This window comes from Mobula birostris, chromosome 8 (assembly GCF_030028105.1).
Source record: "Mobula birostris isolate sMobBir1 chromosome 8, sMobBir1.hap1, whole genome shotgun sequence".
NCBI classification, from domain to species: Eukaryota; Metazoa; Chordata; class Chondrichthyes; order Myliobatiformes; family Myliobatidae; genus Mobula; species Mobula birostris.
This window is the reverse complement of record NC_092377.1, coordinates 79,613,783-79,632,066: the sequence shown is the minus strand read 5'-3', so window position 1 is coordinate 79,632,066 and position 18,284 is coordinate 79,613,783. Positions and strand designations below refer to the sequence as shown.

The 18,284-nt window shown below is 42.1% G+C and overlaps 1 protein-coding gene across 4 annotated transcripts in view; it reads left to right on the top strand.

Annotated features, from left to right (window-relative positions):
- Positions 1 to 18,284, top strand: part of plcb1 (phospholipase C beta 1) — a 954,845-nt gene that overhangs the window by 828,143 nt on the left and 108,418 nt on the right. For all 4 annotated transcript variants that reach the window (XM_072265525.1, XM_072265524.1, XM_072265527.1 and 1 more), the window contains 4 exons: positions 1,240 to 1,324; positions 3,750 to 3,874; positions 13,685 to 13,839; positions 15,820 to 15,981. In XM_072265525.1, the coding sequence (XP_072121626.1) occupies positions 1,240 to 1,324; positions 3,750 to 3,874; positions 13,685 to 13,839; positions 15,820 to 15,981 (527 nt within the window). The remainder of the gene's footprint in view (positions 1 to 1,239; positions 1,325 to 3,749; positions 3,875 to 13,684; positions 13,840 to 15,819; positions 15,982 to 18,284) is intronic.

The window sequence follows — 18,284 nt, the reverse complement described above, 5'->3', positions numbered from 1 at the left end:
TGCTGACCCAGCTGGCCCCAGTTTCTACGTCAGGTCTCCCTAAGCCCCACTCCTCGATGTGTCCATCCAAGTGCGTCTTGAGTGATACAACTGTAAATGAAGAACGTCTGATGCTGGGCCTGTATTCATTGGAATTCAGAAGAATGAGGGGTGACCTGGTTGAAACCAAATGAATGGTGAAAGGCCTTGATAGAGTGGATGTGGAGGGAATGCTTCCTATGGTGGGAGAGTCTAAGACCAGAGGACACAGCCTCAGAATAGAGGGGTGTTCCTTTAGAATGGAGATGAGGAGGATTTTCTTTAGCCAGAGGGTGGTGAATGTGTGGAATTCTTTGCCACAGGCAGCTCTGGAGGCCAAATCTTTATGAATATTTAAGGAAGAAGTTGATAGATTTTTGAATGGGCAGGGCATGAAGGGTTATGGGGAGAAGACAGGAGATTGGGGCTGACAGGAAAATTGGATCAGCCATGATGAAATGGCAGAACAGACTCAATGGGCCAAATGGCCTAATTCTGCTCCTATATCTTATGGTCTTAACCAGTTCCTCTGGCAGCTCATTCTATATTCTCACCACCCTCTGCCTGAAAAAGTTAATCCTCAGGTCCTTATTTAGTCTTTCCCCTCACACCCTAAAACTATGCACCCTAGTTTTGAACTCCTCTACCCTGAGGAAAAGACTGTTACTGTCCACCTTATCTCATGATTTTAAACATTTCTATAAGGTCGAAATTCCACAGAATCTTATATTCCACAAAAGAAAAAAGTCAAGCCTGGCCAACCTTTTCCTATAATTCAGGCCTTTCGTCCTGGCAACACCCTTCTGAATTTTATCTGCACTCATTCCAGTTTAACCATGTCCTTTCCATGTACAGGGTAACCAAGTCCTTACACAGTACTCCAAGTGCCACCTCACCGGCAACTTGTACAACTTCAATATAATGTCCCAGTACCTTTACTCAATGCCTGATTGATGAAGGTAATGATGTGTACTAAATGTCTTTTCACCACCCTGTCTACTGTGATACTGCTTTCAACTAACTATGCACTTGTGCTCCTAAATCTTTTCTGTTCCATCACACTCACACTTGGCCTACCATTCATAGCTCGGGTCCCACCATGGTTTGACTTTACAGAAGGCATCACCTCACACTTTGCTTTGTTAAAATCCATTTGCCCCTCCCTAACTAAACACATTTGCCTTGTAATCAATGATAACTTTCTTTGTGCTTTATTTGCAGAGAATAATAAGAGTTTTGAAATGTCATCTTTTGTGGAGACAAAGGCCCTGGAACAGCTGACAAAATCTCCAGTGGAATTTGTGGAGTATCCTTTCAGAACAATTGTACAGCCAGACTCTATCTTTTCTCTGTCACCATTGGTTGGAAACCATTCAATGGAATCTGTTCCACAGAGGGATGCGATCTGCAGGGGTTCAAGTTACACTGAGTGGCCACTTTATTAGGTACACCTGTACCCCTGCTCCTTTATGCAAATATTTAATCAACCAATCATATGGCAGCAACTCAAAGTATAAGTACATGGTCAAGGGATTTAGTTGTTGTTCAGACCAAACATCAGAATGGGGGAGAAATGTGATCTAAGTGACTTAGACTGTGGAATGATTGTTGGTGCCAGATGGGGTGGCTGGAGTATTTCAGGAACGAGATCTTCTGGGAATTTCATGCATAAGTTTCTAGAGCTTGTAGAGAATGGTGTGAAAAACAAAAAAAAAATCCAGTAAGTGTTCAAAAATGCCTAGTTCATGATAGAGGTCAGAGAAGAATGGCCAGACTGGTTCAATCTGACAGGAAAGTGGCAGTAACTCAAATAACCACATGTTGCAACAGTGGTGTGCAGAAAAGCATCTCTGAATGCACATAACGAACCTTCAAGTGGATGAACTGCAGCATCAGCAGAGGACCACAATGGGTTCCTAGATGTACCTAATAAAGTGGCCAGTGAGTGTATAATCATAGAATCAAAAATACTAAGCCATTTAAAATAAATACTTTGATGTTGATTTTAAAATTGCACAAAGGAACACTGAGTACACATGTTAATGGTCCAAAAGTAAACAACCCGATTTCAATCCAAATGATGTGTATCAGGCACATTCAGGGTATTTAATTGAGTGTTGCAAAGTAGTCCAATATTACAAACGAGAAAATCTGCAGATGCTGGAAAAACAAGCAACACACAGCAAATGCTGGAGGAACTCAGCAGGCTAGGCAGTATCTATGAGTATAAGTACAATCTACGTTTCGGGCCAAGACCCTTGGGCAGAACTGGAGAAAAAAAAGATGAGGTGTATATTTTTACTGGGTTCCTCCAGCATTTTGTGTGTGTTGCTTAGTCTAGCATTAATAAGTTTTGCTGTGTAATTTTCTCAGCAAAGCCATCTCATGAAATGATATTTTAGAGAAGGAGCAGACACCCATGGAAAAATAAAAGTCCAACAAAACCTTCACATTGAATTTTAGTGTGTTTCTGGTTATATGTAGTAATCTTATTCTGAATTGAAATCTCGCCTTTTGCCGTGACCGGTGGCTTACACCCTGATCTTCAAGAAAATGGGTTACAGAGTTTATGTGTATAGTGGTGTTTGTGTGCACTGTACAATAGAATTTCATCTGAGAAAAAATGCACAAGGATTGCAAATTGCACACACAAACGAAAGCCGGCTTTCACAAAAATCGGGTCCCCAAGGTCCTCCCCACCATCACAGCTCCAAACTCCCAGCCTATGTCCAACTCCCACAATGAGCAGAGGTGAGAACAATGACCTAACTTACTGTTCTCACCTCTGTCTTCTCCTCCACCCCCCTCACAGCCCCAACCCGAATGAGCTGTGATTTACACAACCAGCACTGCCTTGCAATGCTCCACTTGCTCCACAATGGCAGGACAAGCTAAATGAGGCAATCTTGCAAGATAAATACACAAGGCACCTCGGACCTTGCCTGCAATGTAATTTCGCAGAGGGAGCCTAGACTTCAAAAGCTGCCTTGGCCAGCCTCACCTTACCAGTTCTGCACTTTGTTCCGAGCCCAGATGAATTGGTTGAAATCAGACTGTACTTCCTGACTATGACCACTGTGTGGAGCTGTGCTTCAACTGACACTGACAACAATAACCATACCTGATTCAAATTGCTAACTTTAGTTACTCATTGGTAGTTATAATCCAGTAAGTTCATACAGAGATTCCTCAGATGCTGGAAATCTTCAGGAACACACACAAAATGCTGGAGCAACTCAATAGGTCAGACAGCATGTATGGAGGGAGATAAACAATCAATGTTTCAGTCCGAGATGCTTCAACAGGGTCTCAGTCAGGGTTTTATGTATGCAGGGCTTGGAATGCTTCTTGAAGAAGATTTTCCATTTGGAAGATCATTCTTAGTGCTTCTGTGGGAAAATAGCAGGATCAGCTACGTGCTGGTGGTATCAGAATTAGATACTTTACCTTTTATGTTAAGACATTTTCTCAAAAGAATTCCCAAAATAGCACATGTTACTAGCAGAAACCGCTGGAGATACGAAGGCATACGGAGTAAAAAGTAAGTGGCAAGAACTTGGGACATAGATCATTCCGGAACCCAATTGAATATTATCATCCTCCTCCTGTGCAAAAACCAGTCAGGATTTCACTTAGATCTCCACATAGTGATGACATTTGTAATATTGTTTAGACTTTCATCTACATGTCTTTCATTTTCTGTTCACTCTTCCTGAGTAAATACTCTGCAGATACAACAAGCGGCAGCTTAGTCGCATTTATCCCAAGGGAACCCGGGTGGATTCCTCCAACTACATGCCTCAGGTGTTCTGGAATGCCGGCTGTCACTTGGTGGCTCTGAACTTCCAGACTGTCGGTGAGTATGATGAGTGTATCAACTTCTATTAGGGCTTCCGACAAGAGGAATCCTGCACGGCTTGTTTCCCTGCACTGGGAACTAGAAGGTCACACACTCGAGACAGTGAGTTACTTGTTTCAGACCAACAGCGATTTATCACAGAGGGATCTTTAAAATCCAGCAAGCTGTGAGTGCAAAGTACTGAGAACATTCACGGCTGAATTGGACAGATGTTGGTGTCTAAGCATAATTGAGGTTTATGAATGTGAAAGAAATGGAGCCATGAACTTATTGCAGAACAGGCTGAGGGAGCCATGTGGCCTGCTACTTCATGTGGCTCCATGTAGTACTAGGTAGAAGGTTCAGTGTTAACAATAATGTGAAGACATTTAGAACTAAAGGGCAGGAACTCCTGGGTTGTGATCACAGAATTGCGACCCATGCCACATACTAGTGAGACTGGAAATAGGAAGATTATACAGTTGAACACGTGACTAATGAGTTGGTGTAGGAGGGAGAGCTTCAGGGAAGGTCGCATCATACAAAGTAGACAGTGGCTCCTGAATTAGAGGAGGTCTAAAATCCTTGTGGAAAGGTTTGCTAGTGCTGCACAGTGGGGGGAGGGGGGCAGGGAGAGTTGAAACAGAGTTGCAGGGGGATGGGGACCAGTGTGCCAGACATATAGTGGAGGGGTTGTTGAGACAGATATTATTAAGATCTCAGACAAAGTTAGGAATCAAAAGGTTGAGCATGGTACACCTAATGTCCTGAGCTGTGTATATTTCAATGCAAGAAATATTGTTAGGAAAGGCAAGTGAGCTCAGGGCATGGATCAACATATGGAATTATGATATCGCAGGCACTAATGAGTCTTGATTGCAGGAGGAGCAGGAATGGCAGCTCAATGTTCCAGGGTTCTGTTGTTTTAGATGTAACAGAGCAGAAGGGATTAAAGGAGAAGGGGTGACATTACCAGTCAAGGGAAAGGCCAATTCTTGATGGTATCAGAAAGGTTCTGGCAAGTGTGGTTTGGGACAGACTTTTTTTTGACACAGAAACATTTTTTTTCTAAGCTCCATGTACCTATCTAAGAGTCTCTTCAAAGACCCTATTGTATCCACCTCTACCACCGTTGCTGGCAGTGCATTTCACACACTCTGTGTGAAAAATATACCTCATCTTCTGTCACTCCAAGGAGAAAAGGCCAAGTTCACTCAACCTAGTCTCATAAGGCCTGCTCTCCAATCCAGGCAACATCCCTGTAAATCTCTACACTCTCTCTACAGAATCCACATCCTTCCTGTAGTGAGGTGACTAGGACTGAACACAGTACTCCAAGTGGGGTCTAACTAAGGTCTTATATAGCTGCAACATTACCTCACGGCTCTTGAACTCAATCCCACGGTTGAGGAAGGCCAACACACCACATGCCTTCCTAATAACACTGTCAACCTGTGCAGCAGCTTTGAGTGTCCTTTGGACACAGACCTCAAGATCTCGCTAATCCTTCACACTGCCAAGAGTCTTACCATTAAGTGAACCACTTCACACTTATCTGGGTTGAAGTCCATCTGCCACTTCTCAGCCCAGTTCTGCATCCTATCAATGTCCCGCTGTAACCTCTGACAATCCTCCAGACTCTCCACAGCACCCCCAACTATTGTGTCATCAGCATACTTACTAATCCACACTTCTACTTCCTCATCCAGGTCATTTATAAAAATCACAAAGAGGAGGGGTCCTAGAACAGATCCCTGTGGAACATCACTGGTCACTGTCCTACATGCAAAATATGAACCATCTACAACCACCCTTTGCCTTCTGTGGGCAAGCCAACTCTTGATACACATAGCAAGCTGTCCTTGGATCCCATGCCTCATTAATTTCTGAATGAGCCTCTCATGGGGAACCTTATCAAATACTTTATTGAAATCCATATTAGATTAGATTATGAGGATACGCAGTCCTCTTTTATTGTCATTTAGTAATGCATGCATTAAGAAATGATACAATGTTCCTCCGGTGTGATATCACAGAAACTCAGGACAGGCCAAGACTGAAAAACTTAGAAAAACCACATAATTATAACGTATAGTTACAACAGTGCAACAATACCATAACTTGATGAAGAACAGGCCATGGGCACAGTAAAAGAGTTCAAAGTCTCTCGAAAGTCACACATCTCACGCAGACAGGAGAAGGAAGAAAACTCTCCCTGCCATGCCTGACCACAGTCCGACTCCAAGTCCTCCGAAAACTTCAAGCTCCGATCAGCCCTCCGACACCGAGTACCGAGCACCATCTCTGCCGAACGCTTCGACCCCAGCCTCGGTTGCCAGCAGCAGGCAAAGCCGGGGATTTTGGGGCCTTCCCTCCAGAGATTCTCAATCGCACAGTAGCAGTGGCAGCGAACTGGGCATTTCAGAAATTTCTCCAGATGTTCCTCTGTGCCTTCTCACGTGTCTCCATCAAATCAGAATTGTGCATGGCATCCTACTTACAAATACGATATCATTTCACCAGAGAGCTGCGTCGCACTGCAATCTTCTCCTCCCCCCTCCAGTACTACATCCAGTGCTCTACCTTCATCAATGTGTTTTGTTACATCCTCAAGTAATTAAATCAGGTTCGTAAGGCATGGCCTGCCCTTAACAAAGCCATGCTGACTATCCCTAATCAGATTATATCTCTCCAACTGCTCATAAATCCTGCCTTTCAGGATCTTCTCCAACATCTTGCCCACCACTGAAGTAAGACTCACTGGTCTGTAATATCCTGGGTTATCTCTACTCCCTTTCTTGAACAAGGAAGCAACGTTTGCAACCTTTCTATCCCGTGGTACCTCTCCCATCCCTATTGATGATGCAAAGATCAGCGCCAGAGGCTCAGCAATCTTCTGCCTCGCTTCCACAGTAGCCTGGAGTACATCTTGTCCGGTCCCCGCAACTTATCTAACTTAATACCTTTCAAAAGCTCCAGCACATCCTCTTTCTTAATGTCTATAGACTCAAGCATTTCAGTCTGTTGTAAGTCATCCCCACAATTGCCAAGCTCCTTTTCACTGGTGAATACCGAAACAAGGTATTCATTAAGTACCTCCACTACCTCCTCTTAACTAGATTTTCTATATCCTTCGTACACCATGGTTCTTTCACCTTTCCGTGCCTCAATGGAACATACCTATGCAGAATGCCATGCAATGTGCCTTGAACATTTGCCACATTTCTGCCATGAGAATAGCTGCTCCCAATTTATGTTCCCAAGTTCCTGATTCCTGACTAATAGCATCATATTTAGAACATAGAACATAGAATAGTACAGCACAGTACAGGCCCTTCGGCCCACAATATTTCCCCCTATTCCCATTAAATGTTTTCGCAAATTGTCTGCTCCTATCCCTCTCCAGTGCTATGGTAAAGGAGATAGAGTTGTGATCACTACATCCAAAATGCTCTCCCACCGAGAGACCTGACTCCTGACCAGGTTCATTTCCCAATACTAGATCAAGTACAGCCTCTCCTCTAGTTGGCTCATCTACAAATTGCATCAGGAAGCCTTCCTGAACACACCTAACAAACTCCACCCCATCTAAACCCCTTGCTCTTAAGGAGATGCCATTCAATATTAGGAAAATTACGACAATCCATCACGACAACCCTGTTATTATTGCACCGTTCCAGAATCTGCCTCCCAATCTGCTCCTGGATGTCTGTGTTACTACTGGGGGGGCGGGGGGTCTATTAAAAACACCCAGTAGAGTTATTGTCCCCTTCCTGTTTCTAACTTCCACCCACAATGACTCAGTAGACAATCCTTTTGAAACATCTAAAGCCCAGCACAATCAGCAGCCATTCCTGCTCCTGAGTCATCCAAGTCTCTGTAATGGTCACAACATCATAGTTCACGTATTGATCCATGCTCTAAGTTACATCCACCTTGCTTATGATATTCCTTGCATTAAGATAGACACATCTCGAACCATCTGGCTGAGTGCTTCTTTGCTCTATCATCTGCCTATCCTTCCTCATAAACTCCCTACAAGCTGTCACGACTTGTGCGCCAATTACCCCATCCTCTGCCTCTTCACTTCGGTTCCCACCACCCTGCAAATCTAGTTTAAACCCTCCCCAACAGCATCAGCAAACCTTCCTCCCACGATATTGGTTCCCCTCCAGTTCAGGTACAGCCCATCCCACTTGTACAGGTCACCTCTTCCCCAGGAAAGGTTCCAATGATCCAAGAACTTGAAACCCTGGCCCCTGCACCATCTCCTCAGCCAGACTGTTTTCTGGCAAGGTGTACTTGGTAAGTGGGAGACCTTCAAAAGTGAAATTTTGAGAGTACAAGACTCGTTTGTGCCTGTCGGAATCAAGGTTAAAGATAACAGGTTTAGGGAGCCTTGGTTTTCAAGAGGTATTGAGGTCCTGGTTAAGGAAAAAAGAAGGTGCATAGCAGGTAGAGACAGGTAAGAGCAAATGAAGTACTTATGGAGTTAAGAAGTACTTATGGAAGAGAACACTTAAGAAAGAGCTCAGGAGGGCTAAAAGAAGACAAGAGGTTGCCCTAGCAGAAAAGGTGAAGGAGAATCCTAAGGGATCCTACAGAAATGTTAAGAAAAGGATTGCAAGGGATAAAATTGGTCCTCTGGAAGATCAGAATGGTAATCCATGTGTAGAGCCAAAAGAGATGGGGGAGATCTTAAATAGATTTCTTGCATCGGTATTAACTCAGGAGATGGACACAGAGTCTATACAAGTCAGACAAATCAGCATCAACTTCATGGACCCTGTACAGATTACAGAGGAGGAGGTGTTTGCTCTCCTGAGGCAAATTAGGATGGAAAAATCCGCAGGGCCTGACAAGGTGTTCCCTCAGACCCTGCAGGAGGCAAGTGTAGAAATTGCTGGGCCCCAGCAGGGATACGTGAATCATCCTTTGCAATATGTGAGGTGCTGGAGGACTGGATGATAGCTAATATTGTTCTGCTGTTTAAAATTAAACCAGGAAATTATAGACTGGAGAACCTGACATCAGTTGCCGGAAGGTTGTTGGAAGATATTCTAAGGGACCAGAGTCTTTGGATAGACAAGGTCTGATTAGGGATAGTCAGCATGACTTTGTGCGTTGTAGGTCACATCTAACCAATCTTACAGAGGTTTTTGAGGAAATTACCAGGAGAGTTGATGAAAGCAAGGTAGTGGAGGTTGTCTACATGGACTTTAGTAAGGCATTTGACAAGGTCCTGCATGGGAAGTTAGTCAAAAAGGTTCAGTTGCTTGGCATTCAGGATGGGGAGTAAGTAGGATTAAACATTGGCTTCACAGAAGAAGCCAGCGAGTGGTAGCAGATGGTTGCCACTCTGACTGGAGGCCTGTGACTAGTGAAGTGCCGCAGGGATCGATGCTGGGTCCTTTGTTGTTTATCATCTATATCAGTGGTGTGTTTAACTGAATCAGCAAATTTGAGGATAAAACCAAGATTGGAGTGTAGTGGACAGCAAGGAAGACTATCAGAGCTTGCAGCGGGTTCTGGACCAACTCGAACAATGGCTGAAAAATGGCAGGTGGGATTTAGTGCAGACAGTGGTGGTGTTGCACTTCGATAGGACCAACCAGGATAGGTCTTACATGGTTAATGGTAGGACACTGAGGAATGCTGTAGAACGAAGGGATCTGGGAATACAGGTACATAATTCATTGAAAGAGGTGTCACAAATAGATAGGGTCGTAGAAACATAGAAGCATAGAAAACCAACAACACAATACAGGCCCTTCGGTCCACAAAGCTGTGCTGAACATGTCCTTACCTTAGAAATTACCTCGGATTACCCATAGCCCTCTATTTTTCTAAGCTCCATGTACCTATCCAGGAGTCTCTTAAAAGACCCTGTCGTATCTGCCTCCACCACTGTTGCCGTCAGCCCATTCCACATACTCACCACTCTCTGCGTAAAACAAAAAACTTATCCCTGCCATCTCCTCTGTACCTACTTCCAAGCACCTTAAAACTATGCTCTCTCATGCTAGAGGGGGAAAAAGCCTCTGACTATCCACACAATCAATGCCTCTCATCATCGTATACATCCCTATCAGATCACCTCTCATCCTCCATCGCTCCAAGGAGAAAAGGCAGAGTTCACTCAATCTATTCTCATAAGGCATGCTCCCCAATCCAGGCAACGTCCTTGTAAATCTCCTCTACACCCTTTCTATGGTTTCCACATCCTTCCTGTAGTGAGGCGACCAGAATTGAGCACAGTACTCCAAGTGGGGTCTGACCAGGGTTCTATATAGCTGTAACATTACCTCTCAGCTCTTAAACTCAATCCCATGATTGATGAAGGCCAATGCACCGTATGCCTTCTTAACCATAGAGTCAACCTGCGTAGCAGCTTTGAGTGTCCTATGGACTCAGACCCCAAGATCCCTCTGATCCTCCACTCTGCCAAGAGTCTTACCATTAATACTATATTCTACCATCATATTTGACCCACCTCACACTTAGCTGGGTTGAACTCCATCTGCCACTTCTCAACACAGTTTTGCATCCTATCATCCTACCAATAAAGAAATCTTTTGGCTCATTGGCCTTCATAAATCAAAGTATTGAGTACAGGAGATGGGATGTTACATTGAAGTTGTACAAGACATTGATTAGGCTTAATTTGAAGCATTGTGTGCAGTTTTGGTCAGCTACCTACAGGAAAGATGTAAATACGGTTGAAAGAAAATTTACAAGTATGTTGCTGGGACTGGCAGACCAGAGTTATACAGAAAGATTGAATAGCTTAGGATTTTATTCCTGGGAACGTAGAAGGTTGAGGGAAGAATTGAAAATTATGAGGGTATAGATAGGGTAAATGCAAATAGTGTTTTTCCACTGAAGTTGGATGCGACAACTAGAGGTCATGGGTTAAGGGTGAAAGGTGAAAAGTTTAAGGAGAACATGAGGGGAAACTTCATTCAGAGGATCAGGAGAGCATGGAATAAGCTGCCAGCACAAGTGGTTCATACAAGCTTGATTTCAACTTTTAAGAGAAGTCTGGGTAGGTACACGGATGGTAGGGGTATAGAGGGCTAAAGTACCAGTGCAGGATGATTGGAGTAGGCAGGTTAATTGGTTTGGCACAGCCTAGATGGGCAAAAGGCTTTTCTAATACTCAGTGACTCCAGTGATGTGCTTTAGAAATGAAACAACAGAGATGGAGTTGTTTCTGAGGCTGGAAATCAATAAAAGGTAAAAACAGATGGTAAGAGTTTCCATTGATAATTAAGATAAGGACAGAATGATGATCCTACAGGAAGTGAGTCTCGGGAATTACAAATGGTAAATAAAGAGATTACAGATGAATTAAACTGGTACGTTGTCCTCATCCCTATTACAGAGGGAATAGGTAACATCCCAGAAATTGTTATAAATTGTGCACAGGGAACTTAAGTAATAAATTGTTGCTGATGGACTTGATCCTCTGGTCATAATGGAACTGGCTGGTGAGCTAATTGATGTACTGGCTTTAATTTGCAAAAATCATTAGATTTGGAGTAGATTCCATTAGATTGAAAAATAGACAATTTAAATCCTTTATTTTAAAATGCTGACAGAAAGCAGGAAACTAATGGCCAGTTGGCTTAACAGTCGTATTGGGAAAGTACTTGAAAATGTTCATGGAGAAGTGTCAAAACAGGGAAGGCAACATGACTCTGTGAAAGAGAAGCTGTAGAATGGCTGCAGCACAGTGGAAAGTCATTTGGCCCATTGCATCCACTCTGGCCCTCCCTCCCTCTTATGCCATGAACTTCAACATTGCGGATAAGCCTGCCAAGAGCCTTCCTGCAGTCCGTATACACCACATCAACTGTCAGCAGCATCATCAAGACATTTGGTCGAATTTGTTAAACATGATTTGTATATCACTGCTGGATTGCCTTCGCTATTCATTTTTCTGCAGGTGATGATTGATCACACAGACTGATGTTTCACAGAGCTACCGTGGTGGAGCCGGCTTCAGTGACGGAGTTGCACAAAAGGGGGACGGGCAATTCATTATAATTGTACTGGTTGAAAGAAGGATATAACCAATTAGCTCTAACGCTGCTATTTTTCCCTGTGTGTTGTAAATATTCTCTTTAGGGAATCGGAGTTCACCATCATTGGATTCACACGGTGTGTCAGCAGATCCTTCAGCCCCTCAAGTTCATGCCAACACCGTTCCCATTTAGGCTAATTCTTACACTGATTTATTTTTATTTTCCCACATTTCTCATCAATGCCCCTCTGATTCTACCACTCACCTGCCCGCGAGGGGTGATTAACAGTGATCCGACCAACCTGCACACTTTTGGGATGTGAGAGGGAACTGGAGCATGCAGGGGAAGCCCAGGAAACAATGGGGGAAATGTACAAATACCACTGTGTGTCACGTTTGAACGCAGCTGACTGAAGCTGAAACTGTGCTGCCCCATTCTTTCAGGCAATTGATTCCACACAAACCGTGTTGTTTTATGGTGACCACAGTTAAGCTCATCAGAGGAGGCCTTAGTGCTGCAAGATGATTAGAAGCAGGATGGTCTATTCCTTTCTTTCTTTTTCGATCTTTTTATTAATTTCATAGAATGAAAACATAACATAACAATAATACAAATAGTAGGAGATACATTGTTACACTCAAAATAAGTAATTGTAAGACCAAATAGTATAAATTGACAAAGCTCCCAATCGTGTAGGATAATAATGAATAATGCAAAGCAAAAAAAAACTGAAGAAAAATCATGAAAAAAAAATAGAAAAAAAAAACAAACCCCATCCCAAAAAAAAACTAAACTAAACAGAATTAGTCAACTAAACTAAAAGACTTGGGCAATTCTAACAACTTAAAAATGGGAAAGAAGAAAACCTTAGTGTCGACGACTCCATTCCTCTCAACCAACATTACAGAGAAGTAAAATAAGTTTGGAAATGGTCAAATTACATCAAATGAAAATGCTGAATGAATGGCCTCCAAGTTTTTTCAAATTTAATGGAAGGGTCATAAACCGCACTTCTAATTTTTTCCAAATTCAAACACACCATAGTTTGTGAAAACCAATGAAATACAGTAGGAGAGTTAATCTCTTTCCAATTCAGCAAAATGGATCTTCTAGCCACTAAAGTAAGAAATGCAATCATCACGTGCTGAAGAGGTTAAATGATTTTAATCAATCATTGGTAATCCAAAGATATCAGTAATGGGATGAGGTTGTAGATCTATATTCAAAACGGTTGAAATAATGTCAGGTCTATTTCTGAATGTTACTGATTTGCCATCTTTGTGAAGTGTGCTACACACACACAGGCGCGCGCGCACACACACACATGCATGCAGTGAGAACTGTTGTTTGATGATATCAAAACCATCAAGACCACCACGTGGTGGTTATTTAGGCTGTTTCTTCTGGAAATTGACCCAGTGAAACACTACGTTCAGAAGAAGAATGGAAAAAATGATAGGGTCATAATAATTTTAGATATGATATTAATAATGGGATCTGGATGTGCGCGACAGTAGCACTGAGACAAAAGCTCAGCCATGGGATACCAGAGCAGGCATGATGGGCTGAATGGTCTATCGTTGGTTCTATTTTATGTTCTTATAACTTGATTATACTTTTTTCTGTCATAACAACAATTTAATGGGTCACAACTCCTACAATGACGAAAGTCCAAAGCTAAATTTTCTTTCGCTTTTTTTTTAACTTTTGCATTGAATAGCGTACCACGCACATGCAGAAGGGGAAAATCATAAAGTTATTAAGTGTCAATGGATTTTTTTATCCTGAATAATTTATGCAGACCTGCCTATGCAACTGAACATGGGGATGTTTGAACACAATGGGAAGAGTGGCTTCCGCCTAAAGCCGGAATTCATGAGACGAACAGACAAGCACTTCGATCCTTTTACTGAGACAACAGTTGACGGGATCGTGGCCAACACCCTGTCGGTGAAGGTGCGGAACTCTAATCTCTGACTGTGATTTATAAAGGTGTTTTTAATGTTAATGTAAATGTAATTAACATTTGACAAGTGGCATATAGGTGCCAGCGAAATGCTGGTCCATTTTACACATTTAAGATCTGTAGGTGGACAGACTGCTGAATCACAGACTTGATCTTGCTCTGCCCATCTGTACACTCTGTGTATCCGAGTACAACTGTTTATTTTATGAATCTAAACTTCATTCTGCAATTATACTGCCATTAATTCTACCAATCTGTCTTGAAATCGTTCGTAGATTTACGTTAGTATGGGTTTTACTCCAGTTTAGCTTAATCATATAAATGTGAGCTAACAAACATTCTGATTAATTAACCCTAAAGTTTTTCAACACCTGTAAGTACCTTTTCCTCAAAGCATGGGGAGAGTTATTTGAAACAATCACTAAACGAGTCTCTTGTAATTTGTGCCTTCTGTTTGCACATGAGAAGGAAGCAAATCTTGAGAGGATGAAATCTTGACCCAAGTAGAGGTGGTGCATTTTGGGAAGTTGAATAGGTTAGGATATAAATGGTAGAACTCTAAGGAAGGTTAATGAACAAAAGGACTTAAGGGTTCAAGTCCATAGTTCCCGAAAGTGTCAACGAGGATAGATAGGATGGTGAATAAGGAGCATGACACACTTGCCTTCATGGGCTGCAACTTGAAATGTAAGAGTTTGGAAGTCGTGTTGCAAATGAGCAACACACTGGTTTCACTATACTTGGAGTACAGTGTGCAGTCTGGTCGTCACACTATAGGAAGAAATGATTGTGCTGCAGAGAGTACAGAGGAGATTTGTTAGGATGTTGTCAAGATTGGAGACACTGGTTATGGGAAGTAGGGGGACTTAGTTTCCCTGGATGAAAAAAGATGAGGTAACTTGATATAGGTATATAAATTATAAGAAGTATTGGTCGGATAGACAGTAAGGGTCTTCTTCCCATGGCTAGGATATCATAAATAAGAAGGCTTAAGAATAAAGTGAAAGGAAGGAGTTTTAAAGGAGATTTGAGGAGAAAGTGTTTTTTACACAAAGAGTGGTTGATATGTGGAATTCTTTACCAGATAAGGTGGTATACTCAGATACAATCGCTATGTACATGAGACATTAGACAGACACTTAAATCGGCAAAGCATAGAAAGATACTGACTGAATGCAGGCAAATGGGATGAACGCAGATGGGTAAAAATTCGGTCTAGCTATGGTGGGCCAAAGGGCCTGAACTTTGTTGTACAATTGTGACTCGATGATTCTTTAAGGCCAGCCCCACCACTGCACACAAAGAAGCTGACGCCCACCTGAAATCCTCTTCCACCCACTCTTCACTGATTTTGAGATCTTACACAGTTTTTCCCTTTCCAGAGCACATATCTATTCAATACGTTGACCTCATGACCCAATCCAACAGATAGCCAAAGGCCATCTTTTCTTCACAGATTCTAATCTGATTCCATGCGTCATATTTTCCACCATGGAAAATTGCAAAGCTCATTCCATTGCCTTGAGCCTCAGCTTCTTAAAAGAGTGGCACCGTCATTGGCGCTTGCCTCCTGCCTCCAATTAGCACCCTCATTATAGGGTTCACTGGGAATGTTTTAAGCTGTTAACTGCTTATTATGACATTGCTGTATGTGCAAGCCAGCATTGTCCAAATCTACTGCCATGTTTCTTTGACAGAACTGACTAAAAAAGTCTTCAATTGGGAATAAGGCCCTAGGGTTCTAAAAGGTACTCTAGAAATGCTCATCTTTTTATTCGTGGCAATAATTTCCTGCTTAAAGTAACTGACAGTGAGATGATTTTTGCAGAGAAGCAGCATTCTTTTTCTTTGTTTGGCTTGTAGTGTCGTAGTGTTTATGTTAACTGAGATATTTGAAGCCCTCCTAAAGTTAATCCCTTTGGTCATTCAGCTAAGCCTCAAGTCTACTTGTTTGATGTATTTTTTTACAGGTTATCTCTGGTCAGTTTCTTTCTGATAAGAAAGTTGGGACTTACGTGGAGATTGATATGTTTGGTTTACCTGTGGACACAAGACGAAAAGCTTTCAAAACAAAAACTTCACAAAATGCAGTGAATCCAGTCTGGGAAGATGACCCTATTGTGTTTAAAAAGGTTTGTACTTTAGCATCCAAGGCAAGTAAGTTTTACAGTCTTTTTCTTTGTGATCAGAGACAAAAGCAGAATTCATCAACCCAAAGCATATACACCTCCACGTTCAATATCTGACTCATTGCGTGTGAAGTAATTCAGCCCTTACATATCAGTGGATCATTGTAGCAATCCTTGTAGCATACCACAGTTACAATATGGGCTATTAGGAAATGGAGGGGATTCAAGAATAATATGAAGCCAATAAACTGAATGATTGTAATAAGTGGCAGGAACTTGCAGGCCTATTTTAATATTTACCTTGGCTATGGTGCCATCATTTCTGAGTACATTTGAGGGAATTATGTTACTTGTGTAATTTCTCATTGTTCATTTCCATTTCCAGAACATGTACACACACACATACATGCGCACTAGGTGTTCTGTACGTTCTGATGCTGCACAATTAGCAAATGCAGCCAGGGACAAATACTTACTCTTTCGGTTTTATGAAAAAAGTTTTGTTCCTGAGCAACACCAACGCTATGAAGGCAGGAAGGTCACATTTTATTTTCTCCTGCCCAGTTGCAGGGTTCGATACTGCTTTACTTTTAGTCAACCACAAAGCTTGATGGTTTGGACATGGCAGGAATTGAAGTCTGGCTTGTACAGTAAGTGCACCTCATAGGCAGACATTTGAATGCATTGCCAGCAGAGCCTTCTGAGAATTACACAGTAGGTTAGAGGACTTGTTGGATCATGAAAATCAGGTGGAAGGTTTTGGGAATGGTATTGAATGAGAGAAAGCCTCTAAGTACTGTATATATCATTTCTGGGTTGTAATCAGAGTTATTTTCCTGCAGCTTCACAACCCCAATTCCTCCCTAATATAAAGAAATATGAAGGAATTTCTACTGAGAAAGACTGGTACCAGGTTTTAGAATGGAAGCAAAAAGTGTCTGTAATCTAAAACAAACATCCAGTTATACAAAATAAGTATAAATTAATCTAGAAGATGCAGGCCAAAAAGCAAATAATTTAAATTCCTGATAGCTTTTTATAAACGTCTTCCCATGTACTGGTGATATTACAGACATAACTGGTTGGGGGAAGATTTCTAAAAACTTGTGTTTCTGGAATTTGTGATACGAGGAGCCCAAGCACTGAAGATCCAAACACAGACTCGCAATGCACATCATACTCATAATGGTCAATCACTTGAGCTTGGTTGTTTTGGGTTTGCACTTTAGCCCCAGTCATCCACCGTGCTAATTTCTTGGAATTGTTTAATCGGCGGAAGTCAGGTATCTGAAACAGAAACAGTGTGAAGGCAATAATTATGGAGGAAAAAAAAAACAGAATTAACCTTTCATCGGAACTTGTGAGGAGTTTCATACCTTCCTGCTTCTGTTTTACATTAGTTCTGTCTGTCCTCCATAGACCAGAGAAGGATGCAGCACTTTGTCAAAGTTAGTTCAGTGACTTGATTGAGAGTTCAATTGCACAAGAGCTGTGCAGGCATTTGTTTCAGGCTGTTGAGCCAGAACATAGCTGACCAATTGACTCGACTTCAATTAATTTGTGTGCCAATGTCTGTAACTCTTTATTCCCAAAACTGTCTTGGCTGTTTTACTGTCTTTCACACCCCATGAGCTTGAAATCATCCAAAACTCGGTGTCCAAGATTGAACTTGCACCATATCCCATCCACCCTATCAGCTTGTTCTCATGGCTTTGCATCTCCATTAGCTGTCAATTAAATAATGCCCAGATTTTAAGATTCTTATCATTATTTCAAAGTAGTCAATGTCCTCTTCCCCTTTGTTCTGTCTGTGATCTCCCAAACCCCCAACGAGATCTCTTCACTCCCCTCCTTACACCTGCTATTTTAAATGCAGTCCTTGCAGCTGTGTTGTCCCTGAACTGCTCCGGTAAATGAAACGCTCCCGCATTCATAGCCTTTGTTGCTGCACAACTGGAATTGGGTGCAGCTCAAAAAAGTTTACGGAATGCGAATGATTTTCTTTGTTGTACTGCTTTTCATTATACACCAATTAATAAATAAAATGAAAAGTATGTGATTTTCATTCAAAATGTTCATAGTATTCATTAAAAAAACATTTAAGGTGCTCCACAGTTTTCAGGCTGTGTAAAAACGTCCTGCTCAGAGCAATGTGGTCTGCGCAGACGTAAAAAAAATTGGAGGGGATGTTGCCATAAATTCAGCAATTCCTTCACCAGCCCTTGGTAGTTCCTGGTTCCTTTTCCTTCTTCTTTCAGAACTATCCAAAATATTTGTTGCCTCTCCAGAAATCTCCCGTGTGTCTC